Source organism: Gorilla gorilla, chromosome 18 (genome assembly GCF_029281585.2).
Source record: "Gorilla gorilla gorilla isolate KB3781 chromosome 18, NHGRI_mGorGor1-v2.1_pri, whole genome shotgun sequence".
Classification (NCBI taxonomy): Eukaryota; Metazoa; Chordata; class Mammalia; order Primates; family Hominidae; genus Gorilla; species Gorilla gorilla.
In genome coordinates this window covers 81611106-81635192 of record NC_073242.2, presented here as the reverse complement: position 1 = coordinate 81635192, position 24087 = coordinate 81611106, and the positions used below count along the sequence as shown (strand labels likewise).

The 24087-nt window shown below is 41.5% G+C and overlaps 1 protein-coding gene across 2 annotated transcripts in view; it reads left to right on the top strand.

The window, feature by feature from the left end:
* Nucleotides 1-14788: 14788 nt before the first annotated feature.
* Nucleotides 14789-24087, top strand: part of TOX3 (TOX high mobility group box family member 3) — a 110803-nt gene continuing 101504 nt past the window's right edge. For both annotated transcript variants that reach the window (XM_019012873.4, XM_004057642.5), the window contains exon 1: nucleotides 14789-15305. In XM_019012873.4, the coding sequence (XP_018868418.1) occupies nucleotides 15219-15305 (87 nt within the window). In that variant the 5' untranslated portion in view covers nucleotides 14789-15218. The remainder of the gene's footprint in view (nucleotides 15306-24087) is intronic.

The following is a 24087-nucleotide window of genomic DNA, read 5'->3' as shown; positions in this document are numbered from 1 at the left end:
CCTTCAGGACAAAAATCAGTATCTGAGGTTACCTTTTAATTGAATGTTTTGGCCTGCCTCCTGTCTATATCCTTTCCCTACAATGTAAACACCTTGAAAATAAATTGCCTTGCTCAATGCCCTGCCCTCACACCTGGAACAGTGTCTGGTACTTGGTGGGGCTGCTCAATCAATGGACATTGACTGATGGACAAGTGAGGCTTGTGTCAAGCCTGGTTTAGTACAGTCCCCAATGTGAAAGGGTGCCTGAAATTCCCATTAATAAAGTCATCTCTTGGGTTAAGTCTGCATTCATCACTCAATCACAGCACACCACTTTTAGCTTTGTCATATTTCCTACTTTTACTTATTTCCTTAATTCATCTTCCCTCTTTAATTTAAACAAATGTATTTAAAATGCAAATTGTATGTCATGACTATAAACAGAAACCAATTGCACTTTCCATAAGTAGAAAGTAACCATGAAAATAAATAAAACAATCACAACCTGTAGTGGCAAAAAGATGGTGGATGGAACTGTATTTCAACATATTCTTTACTTTGTAATACTAGGTATTTTATTGTAAGAATTTACAAGCATTATTTTGATATAGGGTTCATAGACTTCACCAGATGTCCAAAGGAGCCCATAGCATTTTCCTTAAGAACACCAGAGTAGAGATACCAAGACATTGACTGCAAAGCTTGAGATCTTTCGCTGTTAAAAAAAAAATCAAATAGCATTAGGATGGTATAAAAGACATGTCAGCACCAAGCTGAGACTCCCTCTATGGCATAATCAGAAGGACTAAAAGGAAACAGAAAAGGGGCCAGGTATCTCACACCTATAATTCTAGCACTTTGGGAGGTAGGAGGATCACTTGAGGCCAGGAGTTTAAGACTAGCTTGGGCAACACAGTGAGACCCTGTCTTTACAAAATTTTTGTTAGAAACTTAGTTAGATATGATGATGCATGCCTGTAGTCCCAGCTACTCAAGAGGCTGAGGCAGGAGGATCACTTGAGCCCAGGAGTTTGAGGTTGCAGTGAGCTATGATTGCACTACTGCACTACAGCCTGGACAACAGAGTGAGAAGCTTCTCTTAAAAAGAATAGAAAAGAGTGACTTTCTCCATGTAATTTAGTGTCTGTGGGCTCCATTAAATCATCTCAAGGAACCTCAGGTGATTTAATGGAGCCCTCAGACAATTAGACTTAATAGGGTGTTCAGAAACCCCAATTGCCCATATATTACTTAGGTTAAAATTGCAAATATATTAGTACCATTATTTTGGATTATCAGTTCATATCATTAAATATTTGTTGAGGGACTATTACATACACAGCTCATGTGCTAAGTCCATGTACTAAGTATCTCTTGAGTAATGTGAGTGGAGAATGACCATGTAATCACAGTTATTTTAAAGTCAATGTCTAGCAACTCCAATATCCCGACACTCTTAGGGTCCGCCCCTCTCATCTATTTCTTCAGTCATGTGGTCTTGTCTCCTTAAATGACTGGTAGTTTGAAATTAGATGCCAGATGTGTACATAAGATTAAGATAATTTGAGCCTCTTGGTAATTTTATTTTCTTTCAAGGAAGATTCATTTTTATTTTTAGTAAACTGTTAGCATAGAGGCAGATCACCTAATCCAATCAGGGATAATGTTTAATCAAAGCTAGACTTTGTTCTTTGTGAGGGTTGGTCTATTTCTGGTTCACTCCTATGTTCTAGGGTATAGCCCTTGGTGGACGTCAACAAAAACCTTGGGAGGCTTATCACGGACTCTTTTCCTTTTAGGGCTCTGAATTCTAATTTTTCCCTTCAGTATGATAAGACTGCCAGAAGCTTAGCTCAGCTTCTCTGCTCTCAGCCACTACTTGTGAATCAGCTAAAGACCTTGAGAGGAAAGCAGACTGAATGTCGAGCACACTCCTTGTACTTCCCTTTTCTCAAAAATCTTAGCCCCTCAAGTCCTTGCAGACATGGTAGCTCTCTCACGCCTTCAAACCAAATCAATTGAATATTTTGTCTGGCTTTTCTAGTTGCCCTTGGCTAATGGATTGTTCTGCAAAAAACAAGTCTATCATTACAGCCTGCAGGCCATATTATTACACGGGAAAAGCAAATTACAAAAGAATATGTAGGGTGTGATTCTATATTCATTAAAATAAAAATATTGATAATTTGTTAGAAAATGCTCAGGAATGTAATCTGAAAGAGGAGTCACCTAATCATTTACATTGGTTATGCAGTATTTCATTTCACTTCCTATGCTATGTATTTTTTTGTAATGTTTGGACTCCAGTTTTCAATAAAGATATATTTCATAATAAGAGGAAATTCATAAGGTCATTTCCAAAAGATGAAAGAAATAAAAAAGGCATAACAAAATAGCTGGAAAGTGAGTTTATCCTTATCTCTGTGTCCTAATTTGGGAAAGCCAAACTTACAGAATATCCAGCAATATAGAGAAAGGTATGGTACCCTGGTTAGACTTATGCTATTAATTATGGTAGCCCTCCCTTACAGTATCAAGGGGCCTCTTGGTTCAGGGATTTTCAAAGTTGGTGAGTTAACTGTGGTGACTCCAAATTATTTACTGGGTCATTTAAACTACTTGATCTGCAAACAAAAGGGAAACTGAAATTATAGAAATCTTCCAACCCTAGGAAAACATTTACGTAGCCAAACTAACTTTAGCATGAGACTAATTAAAAAGGACTTCCTTCTTGGAAAGAGAGACACATATCCACAGAGTGCTATAATTTATTTAAGAGTTCATTTTGAAAACTCCATTCCATCACTTTGCAAGTGAGCACTGAAATCCAAATTTGGAGGTTAATATTTATGTGAGCTAATTTTTATCTTATTGATTCTACACAGATTTCTAGCCCTTTAAGATGATTTTTGAGTCTGAATCTCATTTCTAACTATCTTAACAAATGTTTCCATCATTTTGTCAACTAAAAATTCGTAGGTATATTTTCTATGTCCTAATCTGTTTATTAAAATATTGGGAACATTAAAAAAAAATCAGAACCGAGGGCAAGATAAAGTGGGACTTTACTAAAGACTTCTTACAGCCTGTCAGTAATGAATCAACACCTTTGTGTATGACTGTTTCATCTGCTTCAAATCCACTTGACTACACTATAATTTTATCCACATTACCCTCTTCCACTAGAGCTGCTAAGGAATTTATTCCCATTCAAGTCCTCTGGGTGAGCTAACCTGGCCACAGATCACAAGAGGCAGCCCTTGTGTACTGCCTGACCCATGCCCCTGGCCACAGCCTATTGGACCAAGGATAAACACTTGATACAAACTGGGCCAATCAGATTCTCTATCTCAAGAATTTCTCAAAGAGGCATGGAGCCTGAGTTTGCTAGCTAGGGGTAGCCAAATATAAGGGTCATGTGACTTAGGGGCTGAAGCCCATCATCAGGCACTCATGATGAGCTTTGTATAAGCAGAAGGGTGAGGAGAAAGAAAAAACCAAAGCATGCATGCTGAGAGAAATGTAAAATTGAAGCCATGAAGAGGGAAAAACATGAAGAGATTAGATGCCCATTGGCTTCCCAGTTCTCTGGATGTCTGACTTTGATAAAGTGCACTTGGAGTCTGTGAGGCTTTTTTCTGAAATTTTAAACTCCTTTTTTTGGCTTGAGCAAATGTTATAGGCTGAACTGTGTCCCTGACAAAATTCATATTTCAGCCAGTTGCGGTGGCTCACGCCTGTAATCCCAGCACTTTGGGAGGCTGAGGTGGGCGGATCACTTGAGGTCAAGAGTTGGAGACCAGCCTGGCCAACATGGTGAAACCCATCTCTACTAAAAATACAAAAATTAGCCGGGTGTGGTGGCATGTGCCTGTAATCCCAGCTACTCGGGAGGCTGAGGCAGGAGAATCGCTTAAACACAGGAGGCGGAGGTTGCAGTGAGCCAAGATCACACTGCTGGACTCCAGCCTAGGCAACAGAGTGAGACTCCATCTCAAAAAAAATAAAAGAAATAAAAAAAAAGTTCATATTTCAAAGCTCTAACCCCCAGTACCTCAGAATGTGACTGTATTTGGAGACAGAGCCTTTAAAGAGGTGGTTAGGTTAAAATGAGGCCCTTAGGGTGGGCCCTAATCCAATCTGTCTTGTGACTTTATGAGAGAGGAAGAGACACCAGAGATGTGCACTCACAGACGGAGGGCCATGTGAGGACACAGCAAGAAGGTGGCCGTCCGCAAGCCAAGGAGAGGGGCTTCAAGAGAATCTAAACCTGCTGCACCTTGATCTGGGACTTCCAGCCTTCATAACCATGAGAATATGAATTTCTGTTACGAAAGCCACCCAGCCTATAGTATTTTGTTATGGGTACCCTAATGGACTCAGTCTAAGAGGGTTTCACTGCTTTCCATTGCATGTAACAGAAAACTAGGACTCAATTAGATCAAAAGATAAGATTATGAGTTATTTCACATAACTAGAAATCAGGACAGAAGGAGCTCCAGGGTTAGTTAATCAGTGACTCCTGACATCATCAAGGATCTATGTTCTTTCCGTCTTTCTGCCCCTCCATTCTCATCTCAGCGTGTCAGCTCTGACCTCGGGCTAGAGATCCTTTCATGCTGATGAGCTGGCTGCAACATTTCGAGACATGACACTGTCCAGAAGAAGAAATTATTAGGTATTTTCTGAGTGTTTCTTTTTAAAAGCACGGAAACCCTTCTTAGAAGCCCTCTTACACTCTTTTCCACATCTTATCAACCAGAAATGCATCAGAGTTCATGACTACAGTAATCATTGGCAGTGAAAATAGGGCCATTGTAAAGGATCCTCCCTAGATAAATATGGTCCCAAGGAGAAGGGCAGAACTTAAATAAAATAGAGGTAGGGTTAAGAAAAAAAAGAGGGAATGAATTTGGAGTAGATAACCAACAGGGTCTCCCTGGTTTCCTTTACCATTGCTCCCTAGACAGCAATTCCATGCAAGATTGTCATGGGAGATTTTGACAAATGTGTTACTGAAATGGCAACACATTTTTTAATGTCACTCCTCTGATCTATCAATTTATTTAATATATACCAACAACAAGTACAAAATAAATTTGGATTTTCATAACCCTGCATAACTTCAACTTTTGTATGCATTATGTCTTTTGCTACAAATAACAACTTTACAGAATGAGAAACTGAGGCTCAGAGACTTGAAATGATTTGCTTAAGAACACACAATATTTGTCCCTAGAACAGTGAATATAGTGACCAGGGGTCACAGGCCAGTAGTGATATGTTAGATTGGATTTGAGCAATAAATTAGTAAAATTGTAGGAATCTAGGTGAGATTATGAGGACCTTGAATGTCAAAGGAAGGAGTTTAAAATTGATTAAATATATAATAAAGTCTTAATCTGAGGAGTGATCTAATGAAATGATATATCAGAAAGATTGATCAACCACTGGTTTCTAAAAGCAGTTAATAAGTGGTTTAACCAAATAGTAGACAGAGGCCAGACTCAATTTGAGATTCATTCATTTTCCACTAATCAAACTTTATTGAGCATATATTATGTGGGAGGTCCTGTATTCAGCAGTAGGGATAAGAGGATGTGCAAGACAGATATGGTCACTTTCCTTGTATCAATTAAAGTCAGAAGGATCTGTATTAATCAGGATAGGTTGGGCTATGCTGCTGTAACAAATAGACACTGGATATCTTGTAGTGCAATACCATCAAGACATGGTTTTGCTCATGTGAATTCTGAGGCATGAATTGTCTTCTTCCATCTGGTGCATGTGTCTTCCAAGGACACCACAGCAGGTCAAGAAAGATATGGAGGAAGCACACTAGTTCTTTATTGCCTCAGCTGCTCCTCACCTAACAGCAGGAAAAACTGGGAAATACATAGTGGAGAGCATTCTGTATTTGGTTAGAAGTAACTGTCTCTGCCACGAAATTTTATAATAACTACCTCAGTTAAAGATCTGTCTCTTTTTTATTCACTTATAAAGTTATACTATGCAAGGAGTAGTTATATAAACATCATTTTAATTAATATGAGAAAAAGCATCATATTAACCTTGCTTTCAGACTGTGTATTTAAGGAGAAGATAAAGAATAACAAGTCAATACTAAAGAAAGGTGACATTTTAATTTCTTTGCCCTGCAGTGATGCGGTAGAAAGACCTCACTTTGCATCACAGTTCTGTGTGCTGCTTTTGTGTCCTTAAGCAAGTCATTCAACCTTGGTGAGCCTCCTTCAGCTTAACAAAGAGAATAACACTTATCTAACCCAGAGAGGTGTCATGAGGATCAAAATTTAAAATATAGATCTATGCAAATATCTACATGCCACCACAACTGACACACAGTATAAAGTAATTAAATGTTAAATGAGTCTGCTCTATATGGGTCAAAACAAACTTTAGATGAGAACTCACAGCTGCGTTTTTTCATGCCATCATACATCCTTTTGCATCGAATCTAACTCAGCTGCCCAGCCTTTAAAACTTCATAATGTTTCACTTCCCAGCCTGTCTCCTTCCCCCTGTCACTTCCCGACATCTTATCTCACCAAACTCTTCCCCTCAACACTCACTCACTCCTTTTACTAAACAATTTTGCTTGCTGCCTGAAACTTTTGGTAGGTCTCTAAAACACTCTTTCCATGGCACCGACTACATTATTGCAAAATAGGGGGCTCCTCCTTACTCTTTGCCAGACCAGTCCCTCCAGGAGGATCATACTTTCTCCCCCATTGACATGGGGCTTGGCTATCTGATTTGCTTTGCCCAGTGAAAAGTGAGCGGGAATGAGGTGAGCAGAAGCTTTGACAACTGTAGCGGGTTTCCACTCTCTCTTTTTCCTCTGCTACAAGACCCACATGCCCCAGATAGAAGCTTCTTTTTCAGCTTTGGTCCTGAGATGAAGATGTGCAAATGAACAGCAGCTGATGGGTGGTGGACTGGAACGGGGCTGAGAAATAGTCCTCTGTGCTGGTAACCCACTAAGATATTAAAGGTTATTTGTTACTGAAGCTTAATCTACCCAACAAATGGCTGATGCAACCCAAAATTGCCACCACACATGGAATATTTTCTCTTTAATAACTGTGTTCAAAACCTCCCTCCACTAGTGTATTTTTTCATCCCTTTTGCCTCACCAAAATGCTATCTACTTTCAAATGCCTTCTCCATGAAGTTTCCTCTGATTATCCTGATCATAAATGATCACCGCCTTTTCTAAGCAGCACACTAACATATTACCTGTAACAATTTCTGTAAATAAATGTTTGTTGACTACACTAGCCTGAGAATGCTTTTCCTATGGCACTCATTACAATATTTCATTGTTATACTACTTTCCTCATGTCTTGTCATGTTTAGTATAAACGGGGATCATGCTTTTTCCCATTTCTGGAAACGTAGGAGCATACAGTTAGAAAGGCACAGTCAGCATTTGTTGAAAAATAAATGACACAGGTTTCAGCTGTGGGTAAGATGGGGTAATCATACTCTACTCTTTCTCACTGGCACTGAACACAGCTCTCTAACTTGGTGTTTAAGCACACAGGGGGAATTTAGTTGGTGGTTCCAGATTAAGAGGGCTCAGTCCTTCAGTTAAACAATAGTTGAAATGTGGTTTTGGACTGCAGAAGAAGTTTTAGACTGGTGAGATGCAAAAACTTTCTTAAACTCCTTTCTCTGGGCCTGAGAATTGGCCAGTTACACAAACATTAACCAGGACATTGGCTCTACAGTGGCTATAATTGTGTTGTTGTTGTTGCTGTTGTAGGTATGTGAGACACCAACCAGAGTTCGTAATTCTAATGACCTCTCCAGATTTATGGCTGCAGCATTCCCAAGAAGGGGTAGGGAGGGGCATATAATGAGCTACCCTCAGGGGATCAGAAAGAAAAGGGAAGGTGAGGAGGTATGATCTAGAATGCTCAGCGTGGTGTTTGCATGACAATCTGCATGCCTTATGAAAACTGACTTTATTTCACAGTGAAGAAGATATTTTGAGGAAGAGTAGTGATCCTTCTTGAATAAACAGTTACTTCCTCCTGGGGAAAAATAAAACAATTAAAGATGTAGTAGCACTGGGCAGATTGGCCAATAAATAAGCAACTTGGATGGAAAAAAATCAAACACGGATTTTACCCTAAGGTTTAGACTAATTGAGGACACTCATGGAATTTGTTGTGGGTGAATGAAGGAGGAGACCAAATGGGGAAAGAGGCAAGATGCAGTAGGGGAGGCCAGCTTTAGAATCAGCCACACCAGAGAGTGTCATTTTCAGTCGCCATCCTACCTCAAGATGTTCCACCCAAGCACCAGTTCTGAAGAGTCTTCAAAACTCCATTACCACCTTCATTTCCTTCCTGCCCTGGGCTTCTAGATGTGTGGGTTGGGATAAGAGGTGGAAGGAAAAACAGCAATGCTATTTCATCGCACAACTCTAGGGGGCACCATCCACACTGCATTTATGTAACAGAACATTGTAATTCCCCCTTTCCTCCCTGAGGCCTCAACAGGGAGGAAACACAATGTTTTCCCTGAACCACTTTCAAAGACCACCTTTCTATTTGATTTCTATTATATATTTAACCATTCTTCAATTCCCAAAGCACTAGTTCAGAATTTTTAAATCTTTTCCTTTCCTTCAACATGTTGTTGACACAGGATAGATGGAGTAGATGAAGCTAAATGATTTTTACCTGCTGTCCTTAAAAAGAAAATCTCTTGTGCTAACTAACCTCAGTTTTTAAAACACGCATTTAAAAAAGTGCAAATCCTCTAATCTAACTTGTAAAACATTTAATATTTTGGATATGTGGCTTTAATGACCATCCAAAAGTCAGGGTGGCTGGACAATGGGAGCTGCCAGACTATTGTCCATTGGCCACAAAGCCATGAGGTGGCTCTTTTTCCTGGGTCAGGAGGTCAAGCTTCACAGCATTAATTTTGCGGAGTTTCTTTGTTATAAATAACAAACAAGGTCATTTATTTTCATTTTCTTGTTTCTAATTGCATGCATCTTCTCCCGAGGATGAACTCCATAAACAGGTGGCTGGAATGCTGGGGAGAAAACTTGAAACTGTTCCAGAAAAAGAGGGCATGTCCCATTCTGGCAAAACAGTTTGATGAGTTAGAGATTTAGTCACTGCAGGATACGCACCTGCACTATTACTCGAAAAGCAAACACTCATCTGTTTGGCACGCACAGATCTATGTAAATTAGGAGAGATTATTTTGCTGCTAGTCCTTGGCTGTTCTGTGATCAAATGCAATTGTTTCCCATTTCTTAAGAAACAGAATCTTTATTAGACTCAGTTCTTTTCTTGGTTATTTTTACAATTTTATTGTTCTATGGTTATTAAAAAATAACGTGTCATATAAATTTTTAAGTCTAGAAACATGGATGCTTATCAAAGAAAGTATTGTCATCCAAAGCACCAACTATGAGAGATATTTATGTGCAATGGTATATAGATCTGTCATAGAAGGGTTTAATGATTTTCTCTCCTTAATGCCTCTATAGCTGTCCCTTAGTGAAGAATAAAACTGTGGACTGACCCCCACCCATTTGTGAAGAAAGTACTGGGTCTTCAGCTTTCATTGTTCAGCCGGTGGTCTTTGTGGACAACACCAGGGGCCCCTCCTGCTGAAGACTGTCTGGACTTCCTGATTTTCACTCCTGTATAAACCCCCTCCCCCATTACTACCTTTGTCTCCTTGGGGAAAAAAAAATGTTTTTCACTTAAGCAAAATAATAACTACCCAGTATTTGTTTCTGGAGTGAAATTATAAACTTCATTGTACATTCTTCCTGGCTTTGATGCTTATCGTGAAGAGTTCAGTGAAAATAAATTGTTTTTATGAAAGCAGAGAAACCATTTGATAAACACGCTGTCTCTGAAAATCGTTCCTGCAAAAGAGGTCATTCTTTCACTTTAAAAGAAATAGAATATATTTCAGAAAACAGGCAGGACAACATACAAATTTTTTTTTAAGGCAGAGTGTAAATACAGTGAAAATTGCACACCTCCTGATTGTGTGGAGTGTTTTGGTTTCTAAAATATCTTTATTGAAGAGCTACTTAGGTCACAAGTAAATACTTGCTGCATTTCATATTTGTGGTAATGAATTCTTGGCTTAATAGTTTTTTGCTACCAGGGTGTTGGAGGTGACTGTTCCATAATTACTATGTATCTGTCAGAACCTATGGGTGTTATCTATTCTTTGTAAAAGTAATAGTCAACTGACAAAATGATTAGTTTTCTAGAGCTCTTCTTGTGCCTGGTAATACAGAGACCAATAGGACTAAAATTGTAGTAGTATGGGAAACAACCTCATGTACACAACTGAATATATATTTATTATCATGAAGGAAAAGTTTGCTTTTTATCCCATTTCCCAGATTTCTGTATTTTTTGGATTTCTGTATTTTTTTGACCAAAGTAAAAATATCAAAATAGCTCACATTTTCATACTAGAAGAGTTTAGATTCACTGAAAACTGAAGCTAACAATGTCTATGCTTGGGGATTTTTTTTCACACTATAATTCCTGTGTGGATCTCTCTATGGTGATTCACTTTAGGTCCTGCACTGGTAATGCGTCATCAGGTCTCCCAGGTAAGAATTCTTCCTCTATACCATGTGCAGGTTCACTATGGTGAGAGTCTTGGTAGGTTCTGACTTGCTTTTGTCTGCATGTGGTTTAGACTATGCACATGAAGTGTTGATTCGCAGACACGAAACTCTCCTAAATTTCATGAGGATACACATATTAAGAATCCAGTCTGGATAGGAATGCTACGCTTTATGACACAACACCAAGTTCAGATATAAAACTGAATATAAGATATTTTAGCAATATAATACATTAGCTGTTACTATGGGAATAGATGAGAGGAAACGTTGAGTAGCCCTGGCCTTGTTAATTTCCACTTGGAGCTATTGTTAATTTGGTTACATTACGTATTGCAAGGATCATAATATTTGGATAGGATTTTTCATCACCAAAACTCAAGAGAATTAAACTGTATATACTGTTTAATAGTATTTGCATCTCATCTTGGGCAAGCAGAACACAGAGGGGTTAAATTACTTTCATAGATTCGTAAAAGTGGGGGTTCCAGTGAGGTTTTTGGTTATAAAACTCTGGCAGGTTTAATGAAGTCCTCATGGGGACTTTCTTGCATAATTTGAAACCAGATAAAGTAGCGAAAGTTTTCAGGTTCTGTCAAGATGTAAGGTAGTTTTCCCACAATATAAAGTTTGTGTATTTTCTCCCCATTTTTAAGGGATTCTTGGATGACATCAACTATTTAATTAGAAACATCAAGCATTATAATAAGATGGACAGTTTTGATCCAAATCATCTCAAAACCCTAAAGGAATTTTCTTATGCCCAGAAGTTGTATTTTGGCTGCAGAATTGATTCTTCTGCTGCCTTTCTAAATCAATAACTGTTAGCATTGTTCAGCATAAATTCAAAGCATATTTAAGATATGTTCTTGGAGAAGGTTCTTCAAATTCAAGGCTAATCCAGTATAAAGGAAACCTTTGTCTATGGCTTTCAGAAATAAGACTGCTGACAGACTGAAAATAGTGACACCCTTAAGATAACAAATACCATGACAGTTACAATTGCATTTAATTTTTTAAAGCATTATTCTAAAGTTTTTAATGGATAGTCTTCAAGACCACTGGAACCCTTAAAATTAGATGATAGTGCGAAAGCAATGGAGAGTGTAATCAGATCAGTTCTAAAGGAAACCACATAGGATCTTAGTTTTTATGTCTGCGAAGGGTCTACAACAGCAGGGTGCAGAAGGCCCCCACCCCACCCAAAGTAGATTGTTCTAATTCACATCAGAGGTCCTGGATACACTCTTCTCAAATCCTGCCTTAAGGTTCCCTGCAAATAAATTACACTATTAAAACATTCTGTTTTTTTTTCCTTTTTCCTTCCCATGTTCTTTCTAAACTTTCTTTCTTTAATGAATATTTATTTCCTGCAAACAAACTATGTAACAAATATGGTCTGAGGTTCTTGGGATCCAGCAATGATGTAGCAGTGTGCACTGCCTCATCCCTTGAGCCTTCTTATACAAATACCATGGGAGTGTAGAAGCTGGCATCCTTCACACTGTATGTGAGTTTGTTTTTCATGTCGCTTCTCTCAACATCAGCTAGTGGCTGTGCCATGACAGTATCTCCAGGTGACTGGGATGGTTCAGGGCATGTATACACGTGTGCATGTGAGTACGTGTGTATTTTGTGTTCCAAGAGCCGAAATCATAGTCCTCTTCGAGGACTTCTATATGTGTCATGTCGGGAATTGAATCCTGTTTCTCATTCACAAGTGCCTCAAATCATGCCTGGCACATGGTAGGTACTCAAAAAAAAAAAAAAAACAATAAATAAAGATAGCTGCCAAATGCGTGGAGATTGGGCTAAATCGTCAAGTCAGCAGCCTTCACCAATGCCCTTTTTCTGTTCCAGTGATTTTCTCATTCTAAATGCCTCAACATACACATCTTCAGCTCATCACCCGGATTCTTCCCCTCCCCCTAAATCAAAATCTAAACTCAGATCTTTTGCTTACCTTACATCCTAAACCAAATAATAAAATGCAGACAGATGAGTATTGTTCCCTTCTCAAAGGTATTTGCATCCTAACAGGGAAGGGAAATTTAAGAGAAATACTTTTCCAAAACAATGGCCAGGAGTTAGGGATTGTCACCGAGCATTCCTAACTCCTGAGAGCCTTAGGGGTGAAGTTCTCGCTTCATTTTCTAGGCTCTACCGCCCAAAGCTGAATGCAGTACATCAGCCCACTTGCAATTCCCATTCTTGCAGCTAGCGGGTTTCCACTGCGAAGCGTATTTATATTCCTGATCCTCGAAGTCTGATTACAAGTTCAGGTTTAGTCTCTGTAACTTTGATTATACTTTTCTTCATCCTTTAATCAAGCTCAGATTGCTTCAGATGCAAAACAGAATGAGCAGAAGGTGAGGATTGTGAGTGTGCAAAGAAAAACTTAGCTTTCCAGACTTTTGGCTCCTTGTAAGAGCTATCTGTAAAATTTTTTTTAAAAAAATTCTTTTTTGGTACCCCAGATCATCACACTGCTCCTCTCCTGTGGCCAGATCCTGCTCTGTAGGCCATTGTTAAATACTAATAGCGAAACTTAAAAGATGTTCTCTTGCGAGACAACAGGTGGCCACTGCAACCTCCAGCTCTGATTGGTGGAAAGGCCACAGGCGCCCAGTGGCCCAGAGAAAGGGCCTCCACTTCTGCGTTTCAAGAACTTACTCAATGGGGTGTTGTCCTGATAATATCTCAGCTCACTGTCAATTTGTGCAACCTGCTGGGCCATTAGGGAGCGCCGCTGGGTTGTCAACGTTAAATGGAGACTAGGGAGGGGAAACCAAAGCTTTTTCGGGAGGTTGGGGATCAGAGTCAACCCAGGGACAACGTGGGCAGTTGTTTCTTTTCTGAACACACACTGCTCTCTCATGCAGTAGTCTCCTGACCCAAGTTTTTGCTAAGAGAAGAGCAAATAAACAAACTTTCACCTAATTGAAGTTTATTTTTTTCTGCTCCGTTCCAGAAAGATAATATTGAGTGAAGGTACACACACAGGTTTCACAAGCCCGATCTACTTTGGAGAACAGAAGAAATGAAAAGAAAACCCATGTCATGCTTGTCTGAAAAAGCTCAGGCCCTGGGCCAGCAAGGTGTGACCAGGGGACGAAACTGTTAGCGAGTGTCATAGGAAATATTTCAGAATGTCGCCACTCTGGTTAAAGTAGCTCGCAGATAACTAAACTGGGGAGGGCGCAGATCTCACGGCCTCTCCACAACGTTCCCATCTAGTATAAAGCCCCTTCCCTTCGCCAAGGCTGAAGGCCAAACTCTCAGATTAACTCAAAGCAATAAAGCCGATGAGAAAAAATAAATAAATAAAAAGATGGAGCTTAAGAAAGATAAAGAAATAAAGAGGGGTGGGTGAGTGCAGAGTGGGGAAGTTAATCAGCTAGGACCTTTTAGGAAAATAGGGACATTTTCTCTCCCAGAGCAGTGAATGATCTGCCTAGATCCAGTTACTCAAATGCCTTTCGAATACAAACAAGAGCAAAGAGAATACGAAGAGAACCGACACGAGGCTTCACCTGGGAAGCTTCAAGTCTGCCTACCTGTGAAAGGTCAGGCCCCAACACCCCTTCTGGGAAATCCTACAGGTGAACTTGGGGTCCCGGCTCCCGGCTACCGGGAGACACTCGTGCAGGTTGGCGTCTGGGTTAGGTGTGTCCACGCAGGGGACATTCGAAAGGCAAGGCGGGGTCGAGGAGAGGGGCCTGGGGACAGGCACCCATGAAGAAGGAAGGGGGGCGTGGGGAGGAAAGCGACAGGAAGGGAGCAGACGGCTTGGGGATGCTGGGGCCCGGGGAAGCTGTGGTCGCGCAGGAGGAGGGTGGGACACACGGGACGCAGGGCTGGCGTCCGCTTCGGCCGAGGAAAGGAGGGGAGAGAGGAGCGCTCCGAGGCAGCGGGGACAAAGAGGACCGGAGCGGGAAGGGGGGCGAGGTAGGGAGAAGAGGGGCCCCGGAGAGGGGGCGGCCGCGGCGGGGGTGATGGGGCTGGCGGGGCGGTGTGGGCGCGCCCGGAGGCGGTCCGGGCCGAGGAGCGCACCGGCGGGGCGGGCGGCGCGCCAGCTGCCCGCGGTGGGAGGGGCGGAGCGGCGGCGGCGCGGGGAGGGGACCGGCGGCTGAGGCAGGAGGGGGAGAAGGAGGGGAGGGGCCGGGCCCCTTGTCTCCGCGGCTCGTCTCCTCAGTCCGCCCGGGGAGGAGGAGGAGGAGCGGGGCCAGCCGCCGCCGCCGCCGCCGTCCCAGCCTCGCCCAGCGCACCTGAACTCGCCTTGCCGACCCGGGCCCCCGCGCCGCGCCCCGCGCCCCCGGCGCCCGGCCCGCGCGCAGCGCTGCCTCGGTGCCCCGGCGGGGCGCGTCCCCCCGGCCGCCTCCCGCTCTCCCGCGGCTCGCGTGGCCGCGCCTTTGTGTGCGGCGGCCGCGGCTCCCGAGCTCCTCGGGCTCTGGTCCCGGCGCCCCTCCGGCCGCGAGTCCCGCGCGCCACCCCCGGGCGCCCCCGACGGTGGATCTAGCGGCGGCGAGGAGGCGGGTCCCGGCCCCGGCGAACCCCAGTCCCGGCCCCCGGCCCCGGGCCCAGCTTCGGCATGGATGTGAGGTTCTACCCCGCGGCGGCCGGGGACCCTGCCAGCCTGGACTTCGCGCAGTGCCTGGGGTACTACGGCTACAGCAAGGTGACCGGGATGGGCCGGTGGGCCGGGGGGCGGGGGCCACCTCCCCATCCCGGGCGCGCCCCGCGCTCGGGCTCACCGCCTGCTGCACTTTTCTTTGGCCTCTTTCCTCCCATGTCTACTCTACCTTTGAGCCTTCGTCTCTGTCCAGCTCTCCCCGCTTCTCTTTCTGCCCCATCCCACGCCGCTTTTTGTCCCCCAGCCGGCGCTCTCCTCAGCCCCTCCGCTCCCTCCCAACTCCCCGCCAGACTCTCCTTTGCTGCCCCAAAGAAGCGAAGAGAGCCCGAGGACTGAAAGAAGGGCTTGCGTGTGATTGTTTGTTGCTGTTATTAGTAAACACGATCGCAGCCCACCTGGACTGAGTGGGGGCTACGCAGGGGTCCCTGATCTCCTGGTCCGATGGTCTTGCCCTCCCCCATCCCCAGTCCTTCTTACCTCCCCCACCTACTCCAGAGCCGGCCTCGGGGCCGCTTACGGATGGAAAGGAACAAACTTTTGAGTATGCCTGGACAGGGGAGTGGGGGGAAGTGGTGGGACCCCGCAGGTGGCCTTTGCTGCCCTTTCGCTAGGGCGCTTTGGACCTCGGAACCGGGGTGCCCGCCCCTCCCCGCTTAGAGTAAGTGGCTTCTTTCCTCTCATTTTTTTTGGGGGGGGGTGAGTTTTGCATTTCGGGGAGATCGGGATTGGAGACCTCCACACCACACCCTGGGGTCACCCCACCTTCTCCACCTCCCCCTGCGCCAACTTCGAGGACCGAGCGTTCCAGGTGGCGAGGTGGACCTCAGAAGGGCAGCGGGCGTCGCTCGGAGCAGCGAGGCGGGCGAGAGTCGTAGCCCTGGTACGCGGGCCGCGCGGAATTCCCCCCCCCACCACCCGGTGTCCTCTGTCCTCCCTGAAGCCCCCAGCGCCGAATTTGTCGAAAACATCACCCTGAGGGCGAGATTCAGAGAAACAGCCGGGCTCTGGATGGCCTGTGCCTTTTGAATGTGGTTTTCTTTCCCCTTCCTCCTGCTCCTCCCTCCTCCCTCCCTTTTTCTTTCAAATCGTAGTTTGTTTGTGATTGCTTGGATAACAGGAGGAAATAAGGAGCCTGCTGAAAGAAAGGTGCTAAACAAAACTAATGAATAAATAACAGGAAGAGGAGGAATTGCATCTAGAGTGAGGAACAGTTTGCTGTGCCCCGTGGCTGATGGAGGCTCGTGTTCCTTTCTATTTGTTTATACTCCGTTCCCAACTCCAGTGCTGAAGTTTGTAAAAGACCATTAGGGTCTCTCTTGCTCGCCCTCGCGTGTCATCATCGCCCAGCTCAGCGTCTGGCACAGAGGGGCCTCCCAAAAAATATAGATCGAGGGGACTTTATTCCGTGTGCTTTAACCCTTTGGTGGTTGGAGCGTTCCTGCTCTCCGAATTCTAAGGGCTACGCTAAGCATTTATAGAGAGGCAAGAAAAGGCCGATCGCTGGAGCCAGAGTTAAGGATTAGTTTGTGTCCTCTGATTTTGGATTTACTCAGGTTATTAAATGCTTTAAAAAGTCCCCCATGTATGCTCAGTCAGGGACTTAGGCAGCCTAATTAAGTATGTAGTGTTTCTGAGAATCCACCTAATTGTTCCAGTGGGGTATTATTTATCTCCTTACAACTTAGCATGTGGATGCAAGCCTTGTATAAACTGGGCATACTCTTATTTTTGGAAGCCATTACCTTGCCTAATGTAACTCCTTTCTCTGATTTAAGATCAGCAACACTCGAATGACACCAAAATAGAAACCTATTGTACAAATGCAGTCACTGCAATGCGTGGCAAATCTCTGTTCACTGGGATCCCAAGGGTACTTCAAGGGACCAGAGGAAATTGGGGGTGTTTTGTGTGTGTCTCTTTTTTATTTTCTGAGAAAGGCTATTTTGAGTCTATTTAAGCTCAGAACATTTATTTCAGGGAGGGTATATAAAGCTTGAAAACAGACATTATTTATTGAGATGCTTGTTCAGCTTCAGGAGTGTGGATGCAAGTTGGCTTACTGTCGTATTTTCTTAATGCAGCTATTTGCCTGAAATAACTTGCTTTCTTACTTATTTAGCAATCTGATCGTCATCAGTGCTCTGTGTACCCAAGTTATGAAAGTTAGACATAGCGCTTAATATTGGTGGGAATCAAATTATACTTATTGTAAGGGATGTTTGTATTGACTTCCTTGCAAGTAAAAATATAACTATCTTTAAACTGAGCCACAATACTATATTTTGCTACTTTTATTTTCAGAAGTGAAAAACACAATTTTATTTCCCATAATTTTCCTTTACAGAGAATATAGTAGAAGAGGAAGTATTAACTTTATGGGTATAAAGCAGCAAGTGCTAATTAAAGGTTTATAGCATTTTGTTTCACAGCTAATTTGTGTGTCTGAAGTGGTGCTGTTCAATATAGGTTTATACTGAAAATGTAAAAACTAGCATATAAAGACATGCATTTATTTTATTTGAAAATACTCACATTATTAATTAATCTCTAAAGACTTAATTTTGATGACATGTATTATCTTTCTGGATGGGAAATGATGGATTTCAAAGAAAGTATGTTTCTTCCCTCTCTTGTTTTAATGACCATCTGGGAAACTTTAGAAGAAACACCGAACTCTTGGCTCTAGGCTTAACAAGTGAAAGTTAGCGCTTATCTTTAAATTTATTTACAAACCGTGAATAATAGGGTTTCATTCATTTCTCTCTTTAACAAATGACCAGAGTCCTTTGTATAAATTATATGCATGTGTATTATCTTTACATTCTGTGAGTATATGGATCCTTTTCAAATGTCAGTGCTCATGAAAGTGTACTGTGTCTGTGGAGAATGGATGAAAGAGTTTTGTGGGTTCAAAAGTCGTTGCAAGTAGGAGAATAACTTCAAATAAAATATAGCCAGGATCATTAAAATCAGTTAATAATTCATGAACCAGCCACTGATGTATAAACTTAAAGTCATCACTGTTTCCTAAGGGCTAATTTCCATTTTAATTTCAAGTAGAAAGTCAACTGTTTGAACATTTCTTTTTCCGGTGTGGTTAACAAATTAAACCCTGTATATTAAGAAATAAAAACTCATTATGTTGCTCAAATGATTTGGTGACTCTTTGACTATATATTTATAATTTTTCTTTCCTGATTTCAATTTGTCTTTTCACCAGTAAGAAAACAATACACAGAATATCAATTAGCAAATATAATTTAGCACTAATCTGAAATCCAACATACTCCAAAATCCAAAACTTTTTAGAGCACTGATGTGACAGTCAAAGGAAATGCTCATTGGAACATTTCGGATTTCAGATTTTTGGATTAGGGATGCTGAACTGGTAAGTATAATGCAAATATTCCAAAATCCGAAGAACCCCTAAATCTGAAACTTCTAGATCTAAGCATTTCAGATAAGGGATACTCAACCTGTAGTTGTCAGAATTCTGCCATCCCAAAATAAGATACTGTATTTAATGTAGGTGTGAGGTGAAATCATACAGTGGGTTGTTAACAAACTTGGACTAAACTCTAGTTACTAGCTATTTCTGCATATTTTTAGGGCTTTTCCTTTTGATTTATGGCTATTGACCTCTCACCCTTGCTTAGATTAGTGCTATGTTGTTTTTATTCTATCAGTCCCAGACTTTGCTTTCTAATTATTATGTGTATTATTTATTGATCACTCTGATTAATTAAGACATTCTTATATTAGTGCTTTGACTCCACCTGATTGGGCTTCTGCCTTGGCTAGCTTGAAGGGCAAAAGAAACTGCAGGGTAATTTGTCATTTGTCCGTCTTCTTGGGGATCATGGTTCAAATTGAGAACATATTGAGGGGGAATTTGATTGAAACTCTTCTTAGATTGAGAGATTCCTGTATCCTATCATGACAGGTCTTCACGTAAGATATTGAAGCCACATTGTGAAAAAGAAATAAGGTTTTCCTAAGAGCCTTAAACCAGGGGGCATAAACTCAATTGTCTCTTGGGACAACAAGTTAGCCTACATGGAGACAGGGTTTGCGGCCAAGTAGAGAACATACCCCATTTAAAGGGATAGCCTTGGTCAGCATTAGTAGAGTGTTGCCATGCCAACATTTGGGTCCAATATCTCTACACTTTACAGTTCTTTTTTCAAGAGGATGATAATCTGGGTTTTTATGTGAATTATCATGAATTTTAAATGTTGGAATAAATTAACAAAAAATAATTAAAATCATTATGTGGGACCCTCAAAACTTGCTTGTGTGCTGATTCTTGTACTTCTTGTCTTAAATTCATATGTAGATGAGGATCCAAACATAACTTTTTAATAAGTCATTTATGGTTTACGTGCAACTATGTGGACAGTTCTGCTCCCATGTCCAACTATGTAGACAGTTGAATAGAATGGAGTAGAGCTGCGTAAAGAAATTTGTGACACCTGTGAAGACCAGACTTACCACAGAATGGTTGGCTTCAGGTTGGTACCCAGGGCCTTTTTAGAACCTTGGCAGCTCTAAGCACTATTGATCTGAGCTCCCCTCCACGCCCCATCAAACATTAAAATGCATCCACGTCCTGCATTTAATCTAATGTGATATGATACCATATCCGAGTTGATATGGATCCGTTGACTTAGTTTACATTTTGTAAATATTTAGCTTCACATCTATTAGTTGTAACTTCGTAGTTTTCTGGTGATGTGTGGCCAGTTTATTTTTTTCTCACATTTTAAACATTGTTGTGGGCCCATGAGAAGCTTGCAGTTCTAAGTGTGTGGTGTATAGTGACTAATGGATAAAACAGTCCTGCTGCTCCTAACTAGAGGTCCACAAACTCTTTATTTGACCACTCCAGATGCTGGGCTACTGATGAAGACCCTGTGCTCAGTAGAGACTAGCATATAGTTAGCCAAAGAAAATTAATTTTAGTCATTTTAAATGAAGTCAATGCATGTAGGTGGTCACAGTTTTCAAAGTATGTGTCGATATTTCAAGGAATCTACTTCATGTCACAAACTCAGCTGGATGTGAATCCTCTTGAAAATTGGTTTAATCTGCAGAGCATTAAAAAAGGCTTGGTTGTCTATATCTAAAAAACTTTGCATATAAATCTGGATTCCAGCTTTTCTTTAGAAATCTGGCAACACTGAACCAATATCCTTGTATGGCAACATCTGCTCGGTGTCCTTCAGATGTGCCTGTACCCCATAGTTCATCACGGCCTGTTTCACAGCCTGTCTCATATTCAGACCTTTGTAATCCTCTCAGGACCTGGAGGATTCAAGTTTGAAGATTTTGATTAAGAGGAGAAGAAACTAAAGGAGCAACAAATGATGCTCAAACCCGGAAAGGTTACTGCCACCAGACAAATTGCAGATCAAGTGCACCTCATGCTATGTACGGTAGTAGCTGAGATGGTAAAAAATAATTTGTGATCATTTTGTAGGGCAGTGTTTCTCAAACTTTACCATGCACAAGAACCACCTGGGAGCTTGTTATAACACAGGCTTTTGGACTTTACCCTTGGAGATTCTGATTCATGGGCCCAGGGCTGGGCTCCCAGGCAATGCTAAGGTTGTGGGTCTGTAGACTACACTTTGAGTAGCACATCAAGCAGAGGGCCTTCTAAGGTCAAGAGTTTGCTCTTTCTAAGTTTATCAGTTAGAGTGCCTTGGGCTGCAGAGAACAGAAAACTCAACAAATGGTGGCATAAACCATAAAAGACACTTGTTTACCTTCAAAGAAGTCTTTGGGTTGGCAGTGCCAGGTTGTTTTGGATGGTTCAATCATGTCTTGAAGAGCCCTTCTTTGATTTTCTTTTTATTCTGCTATCCTTGGAGTTTTAGCAGTCTTCCCATGGCTACAAGTTGGCTGCTGTAGCTCTGGGTGTCACATCCTCACATGAAAACACACAAAATAAGAAGCAAGGTGATGGTGGTGGGAGTGGTCACAAATGAGTACTTTCTCTTCCTGTACATCCCTTGGCAAGAAGGAAAAGCTTTTCCACTAGACCCTGTCTTTTATCTTATTGGTCAGAAATGGGTTGCGTACCAACCCTAGGCTACTCACTAGCAAAGAGGAAGATTACTTTGATCAGTTTAGACCAATCCAATATCCCTTGAGGCTGGGCATTGCTACGTGAGCATAATTAATTAGTGTTATGCTCTGTTAGCAAGGAAGAAGGCTGTTGGAAAGTCAACGGTGTCTGCAACTGAGTGCATTAGAAGAATATACATACACACATAAATATTTTTTGAGATGGAGTCTTGCTGTGTCACCCAGGCTTGAGTGCAGTAACCATGGCTTATTGTAGCCTCAATTTCCCAGGCTCAAGAGATGCACACATACCTGTGGTCCCAGCTACTCAGCCCTCCTGGGAGGCCTCCTGAGTAGCTGGGACCACAGGTGTGTGTTCGCCATGCTTGGCTAACTTTTTCATTTTATTTTTTGCAGAGATAGGGTCTTGCTATGTCGCCAGGGTTGGTCTTGAATTCTTGGCCGCCAGTGATCCTCCTGCCTTTGACCTCCCAAAGTGCTGAGATTACAGGTGTGAACCACTGCGCCCAGCCTGAAAAATTTTAAGTGGACCGGTGGCTTGGTTAGAGTTTTACTTTTGTAAAGATTGATCTGACCTTTTGAGTAGATTGGTGTAGGCCCCGGCAAGAGTAGGAGAGACCGGGAGTAGGATGCCATCACCCAGTTAAGGTAAGGTATGGGAAGGATTTGAATCAAGGAGATGTGAATTTGGATGCAAAAGAAAAGAAAGCACTAAACAGAACCTCCTGACTGGAAGGCAGAAAGAGGAAGCAGAAATGATTGAGGGTGTTTGAATTTGGGGCCTGGACGAATGGTAAGACCTTGAGTGGAAGCAGAGCGGAGAGAGGAGAAGCTGGTTTTGAGGAAAGATAACCAGATCAAGCTCATTTTGGATATTTCAGTGGTATATTCTCACAGAGTCATGCACTGGAACTCAAGAGAGAGTTTGGGGCTGAACAACCAAAGATGGAGTCTTTCTGTTTGTAGTAAAGCAAATGAATGAAATGAATTTGAGTCCTTCAAGAGGAAGGAGACAGGAAATGCAAGGACAACATCCTTGGACCTGAGGATTGGCTGGTGTTGCCAATTCAACTTCCCAGTCAGTGAGGCAGTAACTTAGGAAGTAACATGTGAAACGGAGAATTTGGAAATCCTACTGCACTGTTAAAAACAATGACATAAACAAGGAGTGTGTGTTTATGTGTGTGTTTGCACGATGAAACATCCTTTCTCTCTTAATAGTTATTTGGAAGGAAACATTCCTGAATGTGTGAAACTTGAAGAGTTTGGAAATCCTACTGCACCATTAAAAACAATGACATAAACAAGGAGTGTGTGTTTATGTGTGTGTATGCATGATGAAACATCCTTTCTCTCTTAATAGCTATTTGGAAGGAAACATTCTTAAATGGTTATTAAGGGGCAACGATGCAAAATTTGTGATAACATAATTTAAAACCATATTAGCCATTTATGAATGAAAACATTTATTTTTTTGGAAGACACATTTGTTTTGGATTTCGTGAAATGTTAATGGTGTCATAACTATTTTAGAGAATCTGTTTTGAGTATGGTTAATAAGAAAGGACAGGATTTTTGTTGAGTATACTTACAAATTCAAATATATTTTGAAGGTGGATTTAGTGCTCTAAAAAAATAAAGAAAAATCCTGTTTAAAAATATAAGGAGTAGAGGCTTTTATTTAAGGTGCGCATGAGCTTCTCACAGGTTTAATCTTATCCCTTAGAGGTAGATCGTTTTATTTTGTTTGTTTCCTAGGTTTGTATCCTTAATCTCTTCCTCAGGGAGGCCATGTTCTCTTAAATATCTTTCATGCTTGTGTAAAACATGCCAGGCCCTGGAAAATGGCCCTTCTTGTATGATTAACATTCTGTCTTTAATCTTAATTCAATTTTGCTTTGTTTGTAAAAGAAGAATTTGAAGATAGACAAATGGGCTAATATGAAGACACATTTGAGTTTTTACTCTAAATTCATATTTGAATGATATATACTCATTCTTTTGGGGGAGTGAGGTTTTAAGCTGGGTCCTTCTATTCTAAATGTTGCAAATTTAATGTAGCCTTATCTACATTGACTAAATTGTTTATGCAGAAGAATTATGTCAAAGATGGTGATAAGAGTGAGTTTTAAAATTCAATTTATTTTAAATGGATGTAGTATAACTGTACCATATTGTGAGATTTTTTCCAGCAATTTCTACAGCTAATTTGTAATAAGCAAGGGATTTACTGTAGAATAATACAAATTCTACAGTTTTTTAAAAAAATCTCCTAGGTGTAGGAAGTAGAAGTTCAAAATGCTGACCTGACTAGAAAACTTTTATTAAATATGTATGATTGGTTGGAAGTTGATCTTCTTCAAAAGGGGATGAGTTAAATCTAGAAATATCGAACAGTTAATAAAATATACTCGGTAGATCCATCGTGCTGCTCCTTGATGCCAACTTATCTTTAATGAGAGATTCAACCCTTATTATTTGACTTATTTAAAAATTCTAATAAAAATGTTTAATGGAAAAGTGGTTAAAATGATTGTTTTAGTAAAAATGCTTTGGTTGCAAGTGAGAAAAAGACTTCAGTCAAACTGAGTTACATAGAAAAGGGATTGTAAGTTTTGTTTCAGGCATAGCTGGATCTAGAGTCTCAAGGGATGCTATCAAGACTTTATTATATTTGCTCTGCTTTCATCTGTTTTTTTCTTTTTCTTTCTTTTTTTTTTATCATATCAGCCAGGCT